The sequence below is a fragment of the Diadema setosum genome, chromosome 1 (genome assembly GCF_964275005.1).
Source record: "Diadema setosum chromosome 1, eeDiaSeto1, whole genome shotgun sequence".
In the NCBI taxonomy this organism is placed as follows: Eukaryota; Metazoa; Echinodermata; class Echinoidea; order Diadematoida; family Diadematidae; genus Diadema; species Diadema setosum.
The window spans coordinates 24,359,500-24,379,335 of NC_092685.1; the positions used below are offsets into that span (position 1 = coordinate 24,359,500).

The 19,836-nt window shown below is 39.8% G+C and overlaps 1 protein-coding gene across 3 annotated transcripts; it reads right to left on the reverse strand.

Moving 5' to 3' along the window:
- Window positions 1-238: 238 nt before the first annotated feature.
- On the reverse strand, window positions 239-19,789 carry LOC140228680 (tubulin epsilon and delta complex protein 1-like). Of its 3 annotated transcripts, none has more exons than XM_072308955.1 (7): window positions 19,697-19,789; window positions 16,918-17,073; window positions 15,444-15,767; window positions 14,463-14,687; window positions 13,571-13,657; window positions 2,141-2,356; window positions 239-1,479 (listed from the first exon to the last, which is right to left on the reverse strand). In XM_072308955.1, exons 2-7 carry the CDS (start codon window positions 17,062-17,064, stop codon window positions 1,108-1,110), a joined length of 1,371 nt encoding a protein of 456 aa, XP_072165056.1. In that variant the 5' UTR covers window positions 17,065-17,073; window positions 19,697-19,789; the 3' UTR covers window positions 239-1,107. The 3 variants fall into 3 exon arrangements, with proteins under 3 accessions (XP_072165056.1, XP_072165047.1, XP_072165064.1); XM_072308946.1 differs by lacking the exon at window positions 19,697-19,789 and adding an exon at window positions 19,363-19,443; XM_072308963.1 differs by lacking the exon at window positions 19,697-19,789 and adding an exon at window positions 17,611-17,641.
- Window positions 19,790-19,836: the final 47 nt, after the last annotated feature.

The window sequence follows — 19,836 nt, forward strand, 5'->3', positions numbered from 1 at the left end:
AATCAGAGTATTGGTCAAAGATGAATCAGGAACTGGCAGATTGGATTCAGACCTGTGAGACATGTCACACGGGAGACCATGGCAGAAGATAGGTGTAGATCACTTCTGTCCTGACAAGGGCACTTACCTCATTGCTGTCTCTTACCACTCCAAATTTTGGAAGAAAGACAAGAAAAACAAAACCAATGCTGTGGCAGCAATTCCTGCTGTATTAAAACAACAACGGATATTCCTATGACAGAAATGTAGTTCAGGTCTGAATATCATTTGATCACAATGGCTCTGTGTAGAATTGGGCAAAATACATGTCTTGTCACTCTCGACACAAATCGTTTATAATGACCTATGCCTTATACAACCCATGCATACACAGTCTAATTCAAAATAAAGAAGCACCTAAACTATGTCATGTAAGATAAGCTTCCAAACAGAAACATATTATTAGATTTGGAGGAAATGGTTTCACACATTTGTTCATTTGGTAGCTTGTCTATCAAATCCAAAAACATATTGCCACTGACTGCTTCTTCAGCCATCAGTTCCTGCTTCTAACAGTATTTTCCATGGCATTGAATTCAAATCAAATCATTCAATCCACAGACTTTATTTCATTTTGGTGTAAAATCAGATTTCCATATTCTGAAACCTAGGACTTTATGTGAATTGTGCACCCACAAATCTGCAGTTTGATTACAGAAAGTAATATGACTGCTATTGTTAATAACATGTTACCACAAGTAATTGAAACAACATGAATAGTTATGAAGGAAAAATACCATGTCTTGGGTGCAGTGACGTACTACTGAAAGTAGTTTATTTCTTAGAATATGCAACTCTGTATGAAACAACTTGCACTACATATCTTGCACAAAACAAAAGTCTTATGACATATAAAATTGCACAAAGGTCATGTGACCATTTGTTGTTTACTAGAAGAGTTTCCTGAAATAGACAGCAGCATCCACAAAAGTATATGATTGCACATAAAACTGTCAGAGAACCTTGGCTGATCATATAACATTTCTATCTATCTGTAATCTACCAACTGATCAATTCCTAAAAGAAATATGATTGTAGTTGGATTGGAATCTCCATGTTAGTCATACGTTATGTTTCCAGCAAAACGTCATCTTTCTCTGACATGGGAGGAATACTGACAACGCCAGAGAGGCGGTCTGCCAAATCGTCCAACCGTTCTCCCTGCTCTGTCCTCAAATCTTCCAGCTCTGCCTGCAGTTGCCTCACTCCTTCTCTCAATCGAGCAATCTCTGCCTTCACTTCAACAACAATGACAGGTGGCAATTCGTTATGCAATCCCCTGTGCTTGTTAGCACCTGCCGGCTTGTAGGCAAATCTCACACAGCGGAGAGGTACGTTGGCTCGGCTCCGCCCGTGCTCCTTCCCGACTGCAGTAAGTTTAGTGCGGACGATGTTCTCAATTTCGGCCTTCCGCTTTGCTGTATCAGGATGATCTGGTATCTGCAATGATAGATAAGTAAGTGGCATTTTGACAGAGCATTTAAAGGCCATTATAACATTTCACAACACGGAAAGTTTGTCCGGCAAAATATTGAGTGCCAAATATCACATCACCCCTGGAAGATCATATTCAGATGAATAGATGACATGAATTTAACACTGTATATCCCATGTTTTACTGCGATATGATACAAGGTTTCAACCTACTAATTATGTATCAAAATCTGGTTTTATTATCACAACTGCAATGTCTATGTACAATTTAAATTATACAAACAAGGAAAAATGATTATACAGAAAAAAAACAACACAATATGCTAAATCACACTAATTACAAAATGTGGCTCATGCATGTTAGCTTGGTTCCACAGAAATGGCTGTAAAAAGATAATCAAATTCATTGACACTTTAACAGACTTGGAGGAAAGAAAGCTCTCATAAGACTGTGGAAAAAAGAAACTGCTGAGACTGTTGAAGATTGAATTGAACTTCTTCCCCTCTCATCCTAATGTCTCCAGTGTCAGCATTTATATTTTTTTGTTGTTAGGTCACATCATAATTATTTTGAGGAATGTGAGGTACATTGTACCATCATCTTTTTTATGATTTTTTTTTAATAAACATGTTTAACATAATGCCGAGGAATTTTCTTCACACTCACTTGTGCCATCATCTCTCCAGCAGCTGGCAAACTTTGGATCTGAGATTCAAAACCTTCCAGCAGCCTGCACAGGGATGCCTGGATCCGACAGAGCTCCTCCATCTCAGGATGCCTCTCTCCCAGAGCAAGATCAGAATGGATAACTGGAGGAATGGCTGGAAGTTTCATATTGTCTGCATCCACTCTGGCTGACAACTTGGCCTCTTTGACGCTACTCTGATAACAAGAATTTCCAAAGAAATCAACGAATATGACTTATTAATATTCACAATAAAAACTTGTAGTATTTACAATACATGACATGTCTGCAGTGTTTGGATCAGAGTCTCATAACCAACCCTCTTTAGGATTTCAGCATCGTTGGATGTAATTTCAAATCAGCCTACACTGAAAAAAGTTCTCATTCTCATCAATTATTATTTGTGACCCGCTACAACAAAAGGATCCTAAAGTCGCTGACGGCTGAGCGGGGAAAAATGAGTTAGAAGTCACATCATCAGATTTGGTCAAAACTATCGGATTTCTGTTTTTGGCATAATTTTGTAGTCTAATGTTTTGTCTATCATCTGCCAAAATTTTGAAGCTAAATGATCAAAGAAAAGGCAAGAAATCAGAGTTTTTCTGGGCCTTGATTTTCCGACTTTCAACGTAAACAGAAATGTGTCCAAAGATTTGGGTTTAGCGCCACAGCTAGACTCCGCCCCTAGCAACGAGGGAGTGATCTTGTTGGTCAGTGCATGGCATCCTGATTACTGATTGGTCATGTGTAGACCGCTGGCGCTAAGCTTGAATGAACATCGTGGAGGTTGCTTAAAGCATACCTTCTATTGTCAAGCGGTGAAAACTGTCTCGCCTCCCCTTGATCATGATAGCTTCGGAAGGAAAACTTTGAAGGCATTTTTCTCGAAACTCTGATTTCCTCAACCACTTGACATGCGTTAATAAAATCATCGATATCTCCGCAACTGAGTACTTTCATGAGTTGTGTTATATATGAAATTAAAGTAAAAGAGTAGGGGAATTATGTCATGCAATTTTCAGAAAATTGTCCTCCCCCGACTTAAGGATCCTTTTGTTGTAGCGGGTCACATTTGATCTTGTGTTGTCATTATATACAATGACACTACCGTATATCCCAAAAAAAAAAATTACAACGGGGCCCTCCGCAATGAAATCTTTAAAAATATTGCATCAATCTAAATACAAATTCAGGTATAAAACTATAACTCATTGCCCACATATTACAGAAAACCCAATTCGATTTGCTTCAGTGGTCAAAGAGAAATACGGAATTTTGTAGAGAATGTCGGGAATCTCTTCCCTCCAAGTTCTGTCTATTTAATATTCACACACAAAATACACAAAAACACACATCAAAGTGCGAAACTTGGAAGAATCAGACTCATGACATGCTTTACAACAATCCACATTTCTCTGTGACCGCTTAACCAAATCGAATGGGGATTTCTGCGAACTAGAGCTAAAATGTATATTTTAAGACCCTGAAGTAGCATTTAACAAATGTAATCATATTGAGTGTTATCAATGCGACAATCTGATTGTATATATTGGGGGGACATACTGCAGTATGTCCCACCAAAATTACAATCAGATTTTTGAATTGATAATACCCAATATGATCGACCTGTCTAAGTGCTACTTCAGGGTCTTAAAACATAACATCTTAGCTCTATTTTGCAGAAAACCCCATTCAATTTGGTTAAGCGGTCACAGAGAAATGTAGATTGTTGTAAAGCATGTCATGAGTCTGATTCTTCCAATTTTAGCAATTCAATGCTCTCATGTGTGAATAATAGACAGAACTTGGAGGGAAGAGATTCTCGACATCCTCTACAAAATTCCTCATTTCTCTTTGACCACTGAAGCAAATCGAATGGGGTTTTCTGTAAGATGTGGGCAATGAGTTATAGTTTCATACCCTGAATTTGTATTTAGATTGATTCATTATTTTTAAAGATATCATTGCGGAGGGTCCCGTTGTAAATTTTTTGGGACATACTGTACAATGCATTGCACATTATGCTACATTACGATGCATTAATGCATCAAACATACGTCAGCTCTTCCACTGTGCTGAGTGTCACACCGCACATGAAGCAACACATTAATTGTAATTTCATGCCCATGATGAGACAATGTGATATAATTCATGACAACCATATTATTGGATGTCTCCGTTTTCAGTGAAGGAACATAATTATATGAATCCATATATCAGAAAATCTTGACCTTGCCACAACCATATGGTTCTCGAAATCATGTAATATGTGCAGCATGTTCTCAGCTACACAGTCAATATCTCCAACGGATGGCACTAAATGTGCATCAGTATTTCCCTCTCAAAATCCTCATTCACACAACTGTGATAAACATCGCCATATTCATTGTAATACAGTGGACTTCCTCAGGACCGGCAGTTTTCTTTCTTCACATCAAAATTTCATCATAACCGAACAAATAAACAATAAAAATACATACAGCGGATAATGCTGCAGCCTGAATTTTTACTGCATTGTAGCCGGAATTTGTAAAAACGGGAGTGCACTGTAATGACAATGTAATATACTAGGCAATGTGACAGAAGGTTCATTTTATACAACACTGTGTTTACAATGTCTTCTTTACCTCATATAAATGCTAGAAATGACATCTAAAATGCACTGTAAAGTGGACTTAGTTGATTTATTCATTGTTTTTTCTTGGTTTGAATTATACTTTGTTTCATTGTTCAGTCATGTCAACAAAGACAGCACATCAAAATGCAACAAGGAAAAGTAGAAATTACGCGGTGCGTAATATATGTCCCCGCCGGAAGTAGCATTTTGTAGCAAAATGTGCAATATAGGTAAAAAATCAAGGTCAAAGGTCAAAGAAGTCAAAGGTCAAAATTCTGTGTAAAAGTTTTGAAGCCCTCACCTAGTGCCATCACATAAAGCAAACGGAATCAAAATCGGGTTAGAAATGGCGAAGGAGTAGCATTTTATAGCCAATGTACAATACAGGTCAAAAATCAAGGTCAAAGGTCAAAGAAGGCAAAGGTCAAAATTCTGTGTAAAGTTTTGAAGCCCTCACCTAGTGCCATCACATAAAGCAAACGGAATCAAAATCGGGTTAGAAACGGCGAAGGAGTAGCATTTTGTAGCCAATGTACAATACAGGTCAAAAATCAAGGTCAAAGGTCAAAGAAGGCAAAGGTCAAAATTCTGTGTAGAAGTTTTGAAGCCCTCACCTAGTGCCATCACATAAAGAAACGGAATCGAAATCGGGTTAGAAATGGCGAAGGAGTAGCATTTTGTAGCAAATTGTACAATATAGGTCAAAAATCAAGGTCAAAGGTCAAAGAAGGCAAAGGTCAAAATTCTGTGTAGGAGTTTTGAAGCCCTCACCTAGTGCCATCACATAAAGCAAACGGAATCGAAATCGGGTTAGAAATGGCGAAGGAGTAGCATGTTGTAGCAAAATGTACAATATAGGTCAAAAATCAAGGTCAAAGGTCAAAGAAGGCAAAGGTCAAAATTCTGTGTAGAAGTTTTGAAGCCCTCACCTAGTGCCATCACATAAAGCAAACTGAATCGAAATCGGGTTAGAAATGGCGAAGGAGTAGCATTTTGTAGCAAAATGTACAATATAGGTCAAAAATCAAGGTCAAAGGTCAAAGAAGTCAAAGGTCAAAATTCTGTGTAGAAGTTTTGAAGCCCTCACCTAGTGCCATCACATAAAGCAAACGGAATCAAAATCGGGTTAGAAATGGCGAAGGAGTAGCATTTTGTAGCAAAATGTACAATATAGGTCAAAGGTCAAGGTCAAAGGTCACGACTGAAATTCTGTGTAGAAGTTTTAAAGCTCCCATGTAGTGCTATCATATAAAGCAAACAGAATCAAAATTGGCTCATAAATGACAGAGAAGTAGCAAATTGAAGATTTTGATCACACACGGACGCACACACGGACGCACGGACGGACACACGGACGGACGCACGGACGGACGGACGGACACACGGACACACACACGTACGGAGCCCGTTTCATAGTCCCCTGCTCGAACTCGTTCGGCGGGGACAATTAAATATCAAATGTGGGCAGGTCACAGCAAATATATGCATAATGCATGAATTGTGGAGGATTTGAAACTAACCAATATATTTATATATATTCTTTCGTGTCTAACCTCCAAAAATTATATGTAGTCGGTTGGGACAACACAAATATCAACAAATGTAAACAAAGGAATTAATTAAATAATCAATTATGTTCTTTTATTATTAAAAGAATAAATTATCAGATTCTCCAGTGGATTTCTAAACCTGAACTTAAAATTATATATGTCTGTAAACAATGACAAAAAAATGAGTACTTAATAATTGAATTGAGATTCAAAAAATATAAAAGAGACCACGTTTTACACTCTCTGAGAACTTCAATATACACTCATCTAATTAAAATCTAACGTAGATCACTTTACACTGTAAGAGTGATCTAATAATAACCCCTAAAAATAAAACAAATTGAATGTTAATCTTTTACAATGGAAAATATTATTAAATAGATCTATATACGAACGGGTGGTCAGGAGAGATCAGACTCTGATGAGAAATTAATGTCCTTGGAATAACTACGTTGCAGGTAGGAGACAGTGCACGGTGATAAACGGTAGCGATCCGGAAACGATGCAACAGGTAGCGATGCAACAGTAGAAATAGCGATAGCGATGTAACAGTTCCTAGTGATGAGGGAGCCCTCAGAAAGTGTCAGGGAACGATGAGATGAGATGAAATGATATGAGATGAGGTGAGATGAGATGTTGCGGAAGAGATGAGATGAGATGCGATGAGATGTTGCAGAAGAGATGAGATTAGATGAGATGAAATGTTGCAAAAGAGATGAGATGAGATGTTGCAGAAGAGATGAGATGAGATGCGATGAAATGTTGCAGAAGAGATGAGATGTTGCCAGACAGATCAAAGAAATCGCGTGATGATGAACAACAAAGTCCGAAATGAAAGTGTCTCTGAAGGGAAAATCGGTGGCAAGCTCTCTTCGTAATAAATAAAAATATCGGGAAATAATAGGATCATCTCCTGACTTGTGAATTGTCTAGTAAGTAAGTCGGCAAGTGAGTGAGTAAGTATCTATCTACCAAATATATCTTTCAAAAATGTCTGCAAGACATTGCGTTGATAGAATCCCACGTCTTAGCAACGAGATAACAATGCTAAAAAATTGAGCGCGACGCGCTCAGAAAACGCACAAAGAGGCGCACCTCAAATAGCGCAGCGCTCGTTATCACTCAATAATAATAGAATACGCACTTATATACAGGCACATACGTAATAGTCAATACATTAAATGTGCATAGACTGTGGCTAAGAAGTAGGTCACAATAAGAACATGCTACATTAAATGTACATAGACTGTGGCTAAGAAGTAGGTCACAATAAGGACATGTACATAGACTGTGGCTAAGAAGTAGGTCACAATAAGAACATGCTACATTAGCCCCCTCCTAGTCATGACTTGCTGAAAAGCCAGGAATGACGAATTAAAAGAAATAGAAGCATGTGCTCAAATCTGAAATAACAAATTATCTTGCAAAAGAAACAAAGCGCTTTGGGAAATGAACATGTCGGCCAGATCGAGTGACCCGAGATGGAGATTTGGGAGGAGGTGGAGTGGGAGTTTTCACTTTCGAGGTTGACGCAGGAGAAGCAGAGACCTTAGTAGCCTCCCTAAGCTTCTGCTGGGACTTTTCCTGTGATATTGAAGGATGCTGTATGAATGCCGGTTTGAGGCGGTCCACACTCACAGTAGCTCTTTTACCGAGCTGATCGATGACAAAGTATTTGGAAGTGCGGTGTTTGACCTGGAAGGGACCGGCATAGGGGGGTTGGAGGGGTTTTTGTACGTGATCTTGACGAACAAATACATATGTACATTCTTCCAAGGCTTTCGGGACAAAAAATGTCTGGGTAGTTTGACGGCGTGTGTCAGACGGCGACAGTGTGATCATGTGGTGCCTGAGCCTATGTACATAGTCTGTGGGGTCCAGAGGTTCTTTTGTTGAACTTGGATCGACCATTTGTCCAGGTAGCCTGAGCGTGGTTCCGTAGACCAGCTCAGCTGGTGTTGATCCGATATCCTCCTTAACTGTGGCACGTATGCCCAGGAGAATGAGGGGAAGATACTCATTCCAGCGGTGAGGTTCAGGCTGAGCCTTGAGAGAGGCTTTAATCTGCCTGTGCAGTCGTTCAACAAGTCCATTGGACTGCGGATGATACGCAGTAGTACGTACTGAGGTACAGCCTATCAGGTCAGACAATGTCTTGAACAACACAGATTCGAATTGTCGTCCGCGGTCGTGGGTAATGGATGAAGGCGTTCCGAAACGGGAGATCCATTGTCCAACGAGGACCTTGGCGACTGTTTCTGCCGAGATGTCCTTGAGGGGAAATGCTTCTGGCCAACGAGTGAATCGATCTACTACCGTCAGTAGGTAAGTGAAGCCTTGTGAAGGAGGCAGGGGTCCAACTAGATCGATATGGATGTGGGCAAAGCGTGCATCAGGGGTAGCAAACGTGCCAAGAGGTGCTCTGGTATGCCTGTGAACCTTTGCTCGTTGGCACTGAACGCATGTGCGCGCCCATGTGCGGACGTCTTTGTTGATCCAAGGCCAGACATATCGCGTAGTTATGAGCTTCTGTGTACCGTTGATGCCTGGATGGGATAGTCTATGGATTGATTCAAAGACTGCCCGTCTATGTTGTTGAGGGATGTACGGACGTGGTTGTCCAGTAGTGACATCACACCAGATGTAACCGGCTCCAGAGGAGAGGGGAACTTTTTCCAATTGCAAGGATGAAGTGTCGTTCAGAAGCGACTGCAGTTCTGCGTCATCTTGTTGATCCTTTGCAATTTTGTCGAGATCGATGTCCTGGGAGGTATGCAGGGCCATGATCGGGATGCGGGAGAGAGCATCGGCAACCACATTGTCTTGACCTTTGATGTGCCGGATATCGCTAGTGAATTGCGAGATAAAGTCCAAGTGACGAATCTCTCTGGGTGAGTGTCGATCAGGCTTGGAACGAAGGGCGTAAACCAGAGGTTTGTGATCCGTGTAGACCGTAAACTCACGTCCTTCTAGAAAATGACGAAAGTGTTTGATCGACAAGTAGACAGCAAGTAGTTCACGACCGAATGTGCTGTACCTAACCTCAGTAGGTTGGAGTCTTTTGGAGAAAAAGGCTAGTGGTCTCCACTGCCCATCGAAGTTCTGCTGGAGTACTGCCCCAACAGCGGCGTCAGAAGCATCAACCATGATAGCGCTTGGTCGATCTGATGAAGGGTGTACTAGCATCGTTGCATTAGCGAGTGCCTCTTTGACCTTGCTGAATGCAGAAGTACACTCCTGAGTCCAAGGCATTTGCTTAGAAGAGCGTCGAGGATGCTTGCGTAGTAAGTCAGTCAGAGGTGCAAGGATGTCAGCACAATGCGGGACAAAACGTCGGTAGAAGTTGAACATACCTAGGAAGGTACGCAACTGCTTCAGCGAGGTAGGCTGAGGGAAGTCTCTGATTGCATTCACCTTCTCTGGCAGAGGGCGACAACCATGGCAGTCAAGATGATGGCCCAGGAAGTGAAGTTCAGGCTTGCCAAACTCGCATTTCTTAGGGTTTATGACCACACCATACTCTTGTAAGCGTGCAAAGAGTTGCCGCAAATGTTCACGGTGCTGGTCAGGTGTCTCGCTAGCGATCAAGAGGTCGTCGATATATGCATAGACGAAAGGTAGATCCCTTGTGACACGGTCGATAAACCTTTGAAAGGTTTGTGCTGCATTGCGTAGGCCGAATGGCATCCGCTTGAAGTGGAAGAGTCCGAACGGAGTAGTGATAGCAGTTTTTGGTACATCTGCCGGATCAATCGGAATCTGGTGGTAAGCTCTGACCAGGTCGATCTTTGAAAAGATCCTTTTTCCGACCAAGTTAATTGCAAAGTCTTGCAAATGTGGTATTGGATACCTGTCAGGCACTGTAACGCGATTCAAGGCGCGGTAGTCTCCACAAGGACGCCAGTCTCCTGACTTCTTTGGGACCATGTGCAGAGGGGAGGACCATGAGCTATCAGACGGCTCAATAATACCGAGATCTAGCATATGCTGGAACTCATCCTTGGCTATTTTGAGTCGATCATCAGCTAGTCGGCGAGGGCGAGCAACGCATGGTGGGCCCTTGGTGACGATATGATGTGTCACGTCATGCTTAATGGGTACGTCCTTGTATAGGGGACGAGTGATGTCAGCGAATTCAGTCAAAATCTCCTCGTATGGATTCGTCGGTTCAACCGGGCTCAACATGAGATGAGTGCCAGGTGAGGTAACTGGACCTATAGCAGCAACAGTCAATTGTGTCGTTGAGTCCCTGAGTTGCCGAGCACGAACATCCACTGTCAGTCCAAAATGATGCAAGAAGTCAGCTCCTAGCAGTGGTGTGGTTACGTCTGCTACAACAAAGATCCACCGAAAAGTTCGCCGAAGGCCTAGGTTGAGGGTGAGAGATCTTTGTCCATAAGTTCTGATAGTAGATTTATTCGCCGCCTGTAGAGTGTAATGAGAAATGGATTTGCGATCCTTTTCAGAAGCAGGAAGTACACTCACAGTTGCTCCGGTATCCACTAGGAATCTCGTCTGTGAGGAATAGTCCTTGACATAGAACAGGCGGCAGGCGGTGTTCCCAGCTGGTATTGCCGCATCTACTGGCTGGGATTCGCGTTTCCCGCTGGGGAAGATTTGTCGGTCATTGGGAATTTACAAGGTTGATTGCATCGCTTTGCTTGAGCGCCGAAGTGATAATGATACCAGCACAAGTCTCCGACTGACTTGCGGTCCTGGTTCTGACTGTGCTCTCTACTTGGGCTACGATTACGCACGGACTTTGATCCTCGCGATGTTGAGCGTGAGCGTCCTTCTAGCTGAACCTGAAGTCTGTCAACTGCTGAAACTAATGCGTTTACCTTAGCTTCAAGGTTCAGGTTGCTGCTGCTGTTGACTGGCATAGGCTCCTCATGAGTCACAGGTGCCGTCGCGGCGACTTGAGGAATGTGCACGTCCATGATGCGGTCAGCTAGATTCGACAAAGCGTCTACAGAAACTGCGTCAACTGATGCCGCCAAGACAACTCGTACGTTTGGAGGTAAGCGTTGTAGGAAAAGCTCCTTGAAAATGCCTTCCTCGAGGTGACGTTCTCCTAGTAGTTGGCGCATTCGGCGTAGGAGCTGAGACGGCTTCTTGTCTCCTAACTCTTCTTCACTGAGAAGGAGTTGTACTCTCCTCTGTTCTGATGCAGTTGTGCGCTTGATTAATTCAGCCTTGAGAGTAGCGTAAGGCTTTTCAACAGGAGGATTGATAATGAGGTCACGCACCTCCACTGCTATCTCGGGCTGGAGGGCTGAGACTATGTGGTGATACTTCGTCTGATCGCTAGTAATATTGCGGGTCGCAAACTGAGCCTCAGCTTGACCGAACCAAACGATTGGATCAGCTGGCCAAAAAGGTGGCAGCTTAACTGATACATAGCTTACTGCAGGCTGTACGACTGATGTCGTCTCCGTGGATTGTTGTGGCATAGCCATGACTAGAGGAGACTAAATATTATACAGATAATACAGATATTATACAGTAGGACCTAGTTTACAATTAGATATGTGTGTCGAATCTTTCAACCGATCACGTCGGGGTCACCAATGTGGAGGATTTGAAACTAACCAATATATTTATATATATTCTTTCGTGTCTAACCTCCAAAAATTATATGTAGTCGGTTGGGACAACACAAATATCAACAAATGTAAACAAAGGAATTAATTAAATAATCAATTATGTTCTTTTATTATTAAAAGAATAAATTATCAGATTCTCCAGTGGATTTCTAAACCTGAACTTAAAATTATATATGTCTGTAAACAATGACAAAAAAATGAGTACTTAATAATTGAATTGAGATTCAAAAAATATAAAAGAGACCACGTTTTACACTCTCTGAGAACTTCAATATACACTCATCTAATTAAAATCTAACGTAGATCACTTTACACTGTAAGAGTGATCTAATAATAACCCCTAAAAATAAAACAAATTGAATGTTAATCTTTTACAATGGAAAATATTATTAAATAGATCTATATACGAACGGGTGGTCAGGAGAGATCAGACTCTGATGAGAAATTAATGTCCTTGGAATAACTACGTTGCAGGTAGGAGACAGTGCACGGTGATAAACGGTAGCGATCCGGAAACGATGCAACAGGTAGCGATGCAACAGTAGAAATAGCGATAGCGATGTAACAGTTCCTAGTGATGAGGGAGCCCTCAGAAAGTGTCAGGGAACGATGAGATGAGATGAAATGATATGAGATGAGGTGAGATGAGATGTTGCGGAAGAGATGAGATGAGATGCGATGAGATGTTGCAGAAGAGATGAGATTAGATGAGATGAAATGTTGCAAAAGAGATGAGATGAGATGTTGCAGAAGAGATGAGATGAGATGCGATGAAATGTTGCAGAAGAGATGAGATGTTGCCAGACAGATCAAAGAAATCGCGTGATGATGAACAACAAAGTCCGAAATGAAAGTGTCTCTGAAGGGAAAATCGGTGGCAAGCTCTCTTCGTAATAAATAAAAATATCGGGAAATAATAGGATCATCTCCTGACTTGTGAATTGTCTAGTAAGTAAGTCGGCAAGTGAGTGAGTAAGTATCTATCTACCAAATATATCTTTCAAAAATGTCTGCAAGACATTGCGTTGATAGAATCCCACGTCTTAGCAACGAGATAACAATGCTAAAAAATTGAGCGCGACGCGCTCAGAAAACGCACAAAGAGGCGCACCTCAAATAGCGCAGCGCTCGTTATCACTCAATAATAATAGAATACGCACTTATATACAGGCACATACGTAATAGTCAATACATTAAATGTGCATAGACTGTGGCTAAGAAGTAGGTCACAATAAGAACATGCTACATTAAATGTACATAGACTGTGGCTAAGAAGTAGGTCACAATAAGGACATGTACATAGACTGTGGCTAAGAAGTAGGTCACAATAAGAACATGCTACAGAATCATGATATTGAGGGGCATTATTGATGATGTAAATTCAAAAAGAAAAGAGGACTACACCTTTTGGACAACAGAAATAAAACAAATAACATCTTCTTGATGTTGTTGTTGATGCTGTTGCTGTTGTTGTTGTTGTTGTTGTTATTGTTGTTGTTAACTGGTTGGAGGTGGTTGAGAGCAAGTCAAGAACAAATACACATGTATTATCATGTTTGAACTGAACAATGCCAGCTGGCTAGACACCACAATCAACTTCTTGCTCACAATTGCAACCAGTATTTATGTTCCACTCACCATCCACTGCCAGAAGACAGGTTCTAGTTCTCTCCACGTCAGACAGGACTGAAGAAATGACGAATCTCTCTCCATGTCTTCCAGATACTGGTTCCCAAAAATGTGTGATCAAAATCAGGAGGAAAATGGTGCAATTCTTACTTTGGTGCACAGAAATGAAATGAAATGAAGATTCTTATTTGCTTATACTGCATTGACAGTATCCCAAAAATGTGTGATCAAAATCAGGAGGAAAATGGTGCAATTCTTACTTTGGTGCACAGAAATGAAATGAAATGAAGATTCTTACTTGCTTGAGGACATTTCAGGATAAAAAATATATATTTGGTAGCATTGTGCAACATCTATGGCTCAGTTTCTTTTGTAGGCTTGTAGTAGTCTCATGTCTTCACATCAGATCGGCTTTCCAAGCATAAATTCAGCATGAGCATTTTTGTTTTTTATATCAATTGTCAAGACTGCTAGTACAGGCTTATTGAAAATGAAATTGATATATGCATTATATCAATGTAACGGATAAATCTCTAACAAACTGAACAAATGTTTTCCCTCCACTAGTATATGGATGTATTTCTATATTTTTCAGTTTCTTCCTTTTTAATGATTTTCAACAAACCACTTACTCATTTTTCATTCATGTGTACCCCATATACAATATTCAAAATCATAGTTTATACAATTAATTGGTTTGGTTTTAGGCAATTCCATAACCTCTTTTTATCATTCAAACTTACTTGAATTCAAACATGTACCATTCTACATTTAAACCTTCATAATGAATGCATAGGAATAAATACATATAAACATCTAAGTGTAATAGTATACATACAAACTTAAAACATACACAAACAGCAATAGCACAAACAGACAGACAGACATGTGCATTTGTCACCTGTTTCATGTGCTGGGGATGTCTGAGGAGAAACGTCTCCCAGGCTGTAAGGTGCGGCAGTCGCTGGGGACAGGTGCTCACCCCTTGCGTGGCCTCATGCACTCGATGCAGGTACGAGCAGAAGGCCTGCTGCTCCCAGTGCAGTGACTTGATGGAGAGCCTCAAGCGTCCCATCATCCACACCAACAGCCTTGCCTGGTCTTCAGCAGAGGAGCCTTTAGAAGCCTGTGAAACAGAACAAAGAAGAATGAAACTTTCTTCTTCAACGCTTTGCATGAAACCTAAGGCTCACACATCTTGACAAGATAACACAATTAAAATTTTACCAGCAGGTAGAAAAAATGAACTATATTGTACATCTAATCTCTTTCAATAATTCATTGTTGGTGATAAGGTGTCATCTTCTCTAATACTAAATTCAATCTAGCATGATATCTCAATGATTATCTCAAAAAGAATAATTCATTGTTGATGATAAGGTGTCATCTTCTATAATATTAAATTCAATCTGGCATGATATCTCAATGATTATCTCAAAAAAAAAAAAAAAACATCAAAAAACAAACAACAACAACTTCTTCTTTGCAAGCACAAATATGGGTTATCCACTATGTTTTTGGTTTCTCACAACAATTTGATGTATGAAGTATATGAAAATTCCTTTCGGAGTTGGTTTTTTAAATTCCTTTCCGAGTTGGTTTCTTAGAGATAAATTATCTCAAAGTATCAAGAAACTACAAAATATTAACACATTCCAGTTTTAGAAATAGAAATGCAAAGGATGTGGCAACATCAAAGCTTTGGAGCTCAGGTGACATTTGTAGCGTGTCATGAGCTACGATGAAGAATAAGCAAAAATACCTACCTCGCATGTACATACACACATCCCTTACATAGGAAATTACTAACCCTATGTCAAAATTTGACAGGAGACCCATGCAAAAACAACACTCAAGATATGGCATAAGGCACAGCACACACCTTCTCTTTCTGAACCATTCTCTCTCTAGTCGATTGATTTTTGTGGAGATGTGATGTACTTGAAGGAAGAGACCTGTTGAGAAGCTGCGTCTTCACTTGGTTGTTGAGAAAATTTGTCCTTGCAAGCAGCCAGCCGACTGCCAGTAACAGTTCTCTGGCACCGATATCAGTATCAACATAGAATTCTGGGCAGCTGTACCCACTCTGAAGCATGAATGATTTTATCTTGTCCCTATTTTGATTTGATGTATGCTCTCCTTGGCTAGATGGTATCGGTAGATTTAATTCCAAAAGTTGTCCCAACAAAGCCCATAGTGGAGGAACCTGAAGTTTCAGAGAGACAAACAAGAGAAGGCACATCTGGGGGGTGTTTCATGAACGTTTGTCGGCGCCGACAACTTGAATCACCATAGTAACAGTCAGTGACCAGAGCATCTCAGCCAATCAAAACCAAGGATTTTGCTGAAATTGGTCAGCGCCGACAGTTGTCGGCACTGACAAGCGTTGATGAAACACCCCCCTGGTAAGCTCTGTTACCAAATAAACCAATAATCATGAAGGGACAGTTTCATGTTCCCACTTAGTAAGCATAACTTACTCTAAAAGTTTGTGCACTGTCAATCCTTGTCTGATATGAGGCATGTATGTAATACGTAGGACTGAATATGAATCAAGACAAAGAAGGGTAGACTTACAAATTACTTTCATCACATTTTTCACACATATTTTCACTAATTCTTGTGATTGTGAAATCCTTGTCAGCTTCCCCCCTCCTCATTGTTCAGATAATAGATTTATGGTAATTGATATAAGCTGTAAACCTTACAATAGAGGATCACTGTTTGAAATGTGCATACCTACAAGATCCTGGCAAGGATGACACAAATGAACAGTGAACATACATTTGCATATGGAGTGTTTCAATTTCTGGCAAACATAATGATGGAGTCTATTCAAATATTATATTTACAACTTCATACATTCATTGTATGATCATTACTTTTGCACTACTCTAATGCACTGAGTATGTCTGTTTTTATAGAAATTCTACACAAAACTTAATCTAACAATATAAGAACAGATGATATTACCAAATAATTATCTGACTAAGCGAAATAATATTAGTACAATTACATCTTCTTTTTTTTGACAGTGTCATTTAAATGCAAACACAGCAATTTTTGGAACATTTAATCAATAACCATGCTGGACATCAAATTCAGACTATTGTTGAATCGTGATATGTAAAAGACTCAAGAGAGAATACTAATGATAGAAAAGTTCTAATGGTGGAAACAGATAAAAACAGAATGAGTGTAGTTGACAAGTGTTTGTCATTTATTCAACAAGCAGGAAAGATATGAAATGAAGCATTAAAATTACCACATAAACTTGATAGCATATCTTGGACTGTATTACACCACACAGGCCTTAAACTGACTAATCATAAAAACAAATAAACAAAAAAACCTACTGCCTCTTGATGATCAAACTTTGCCTGCCGAAAGATCTCTGGGGTTATCTTTGTGATGGCACTGTTCGAGTTCAGGATGTGACAAACAGCACCTATGGCATCTTTAGCCTGGTTGCGTCCAGCACTTGCCTGCTTTCCTGATTTCATCTCTCAGTCCTAAAAAGAACAATTTTAGAAAAAATAAACTTGCCGCGAATCCAAAGTGAGCCATGATCACATCAACTGCATAATGTCACTTTTATATCTTTTTTGATATTGACAAAATTTAATACAAAAGATTGCATACAACACTCAGTCATTTGTCTTTCCCCTGCTACATTGCCTTTCAAGTTCCAATGAAAGTGAACTGTCTTAACAACATGACTTTGGGTACAAGCATTTCATTGGGTCTTTCCTGCACCTTGGCCTGGTTGATGACTTGTAGTGTAGGCTCTCAACAGGAGTTTCAATAAGGGCTAGCTGCCACAGACATAATTACTTTCTTAATCAAAGTTGACTTCCATTTAGTTACTGATATCTGATTATGTAAAATATCTCATGTTTCTTGGTATCTTATTAGACTACACATTCACACTATACAGTCAAGAGAAGTGTCATACATGCAGGCTGTTATTATTATCATTATTATTATTATTATTATTTATTCAGCTTGCAGTCACAAATATCAATTACATTTTCAAAATCAAAACATACCCTGGAGAGGTAAGGGTGCACCAGGTTGGGCAGCCCGGGTCTGGAAAGAGCCAACTAAATGACTTGGACCCTCAGGCCATCCTCTCCAACCCACCTGGTGCACTGAAAACAGTCATTTTACAATATAAAAAGATTTCATTGAGAGGCATGTTCTGTTTATAGATCTTTCTACATCTATTAAACATTAGTTCAGACTACATACAAATGTTGGAGCTAATTTAGCCCGACCATAATATGAAGTGCACAGCAAAGCGACTTCTGTAAAGCAAACAAGGCTGTGTTATGTACTTTCATATCCATGTCAATACCTCAAATTCCGCACACCCCAAATTGCATTAAAGGCATAATTTACCATTTGCAGAAGAAACAAAAACCCAACATTAGTGCTTTAAAATAGTTCTAAAAATGTGAGATAGGGATAGAAACAACAAACAGTTCTGTAAAAATTTGAATCCGTATAATCGATGTTAAATGTCCTGTTTACGTTTGGGAACAGTGATTTAAAAAATTGTCAAGATATGACATTTAATGCATATGTGCAGGTCTGTACCACAAAACATCCTATCATCTAAAATTTTTGTGATAAAGCCTAAAATATAAGGATATATCTGTATTTTTCTCAATAAACCATAACTGTATATGGTTTAGTCTGGAAACATTCTATTGTTCACATTTGGTATATTTAACAATACTTAGCAATGATTTTACCGATTCAAATCTTTAGTGGTTGTTTCTATCCCTAACTCACATTTTAGAGCTATTTTAAAGCACTAATGCTTTTTGTTTACCTGCAAATGGTAAATTATGCCTTTAAGTATTGCTAAATACACACAAAAAAAGGGAACAATAGTTATAATAAAAATGTTTTCAGACTATAAAAACCGTCAACAGTTACGGTTTAATGAGAAAAATACTCAAGTCATATCTTGTTATCAGATTAGGCTTTATTGCAAAAATTTCATACGGTAGGATGTTCTATGATACAACAGACCTACACCTAGGGTCTATGCATCAAATGTGATATCTTGAAAATTTTTTAAATAACTGCTCCCAAAGGTACACAGGACATTTAAAATAACAGGAATCACTTCACAACATATTTCCAATTAGACTCTACTTACACAAGTTTGAATTAAATCAGTAAATGAGAGGCATTGATATTTTCATTAACTTTTAATCAATAAATCGCTCAAAACACCTAATTCTTTGACTGTGTGCCTCACGAATTTGCGATCAACAAGGCATGCGCTGCGCTGTAAGCACAATTAATCTGAAACTGACTGAAGTTGGCCATTGACTAACCCGGTAAATTTACGTGTTGGGGTCGCTGGTGCGGTGCGGTTTTAATAGCCATCGACCATCTCATCTGAATTCTGTAGATTTTATAGAGAAATTGTCGCAGTTTGGGGGCGTGTGCCCGTTCACAGAAGGTACAACGTACATATTCGGCAATATACCGCTAAACACAGCAACGCAACGCACTCTATACATGCATAACACACATACCAGCACACTACCAATCTACGAGGTCTAATTTAAAGTATAAAAAAATTAACCGATCAATACATCACTAACACAATATAGTACATATGGGACTGAGATCACACTTTCTCACAGCCATTCCATGCACTGCCTTCTAAACTGATCTACTTTTTACAAGCCGCCTTTTCACTTCTTTTAACTCAGCTACGAATCGGGATTTGGGGATTTCAGGCGTTGTATAATGCTACATGTGCAACAGTTTTCACTTACCAAACAGCATGAACAGCACGGGATAATGCAACTTTTTCTCTAAAAGTTTACTACTGCACTGCATATCAAGGCAGTAATAAGAACGACAACAACAAAATATTAGCCTTATCGCAGTCGTCCATACAAAAATATTTGCATTGTGGAAGTACTAAAACCTGGAATCACACCAATGCAGATCAATGGGCCGAATGCATAAAACAAGCAATTGCTTGTAAGCAATTGCTTCAAGCATGTAGGTCCATGCTTCAAGCAAAAGCACAAGCTCGTCTAGTAAAAGGTATAGCTCAAGCAGTTGCTTAAATACATATGCATAATCTTTTGCTTGTGCACATACCTTTTGCTTGCATTCAGAAAGCAATTGCTTAGGGTTCGAACAATAGCGTCACGCCTGTGCGAACACAAGAACAAAGGCGAGTGTGGCTAAAACTAATCGCAGCATGCATTTGAAAGGGCATACGTGTGTGCGGAAATATT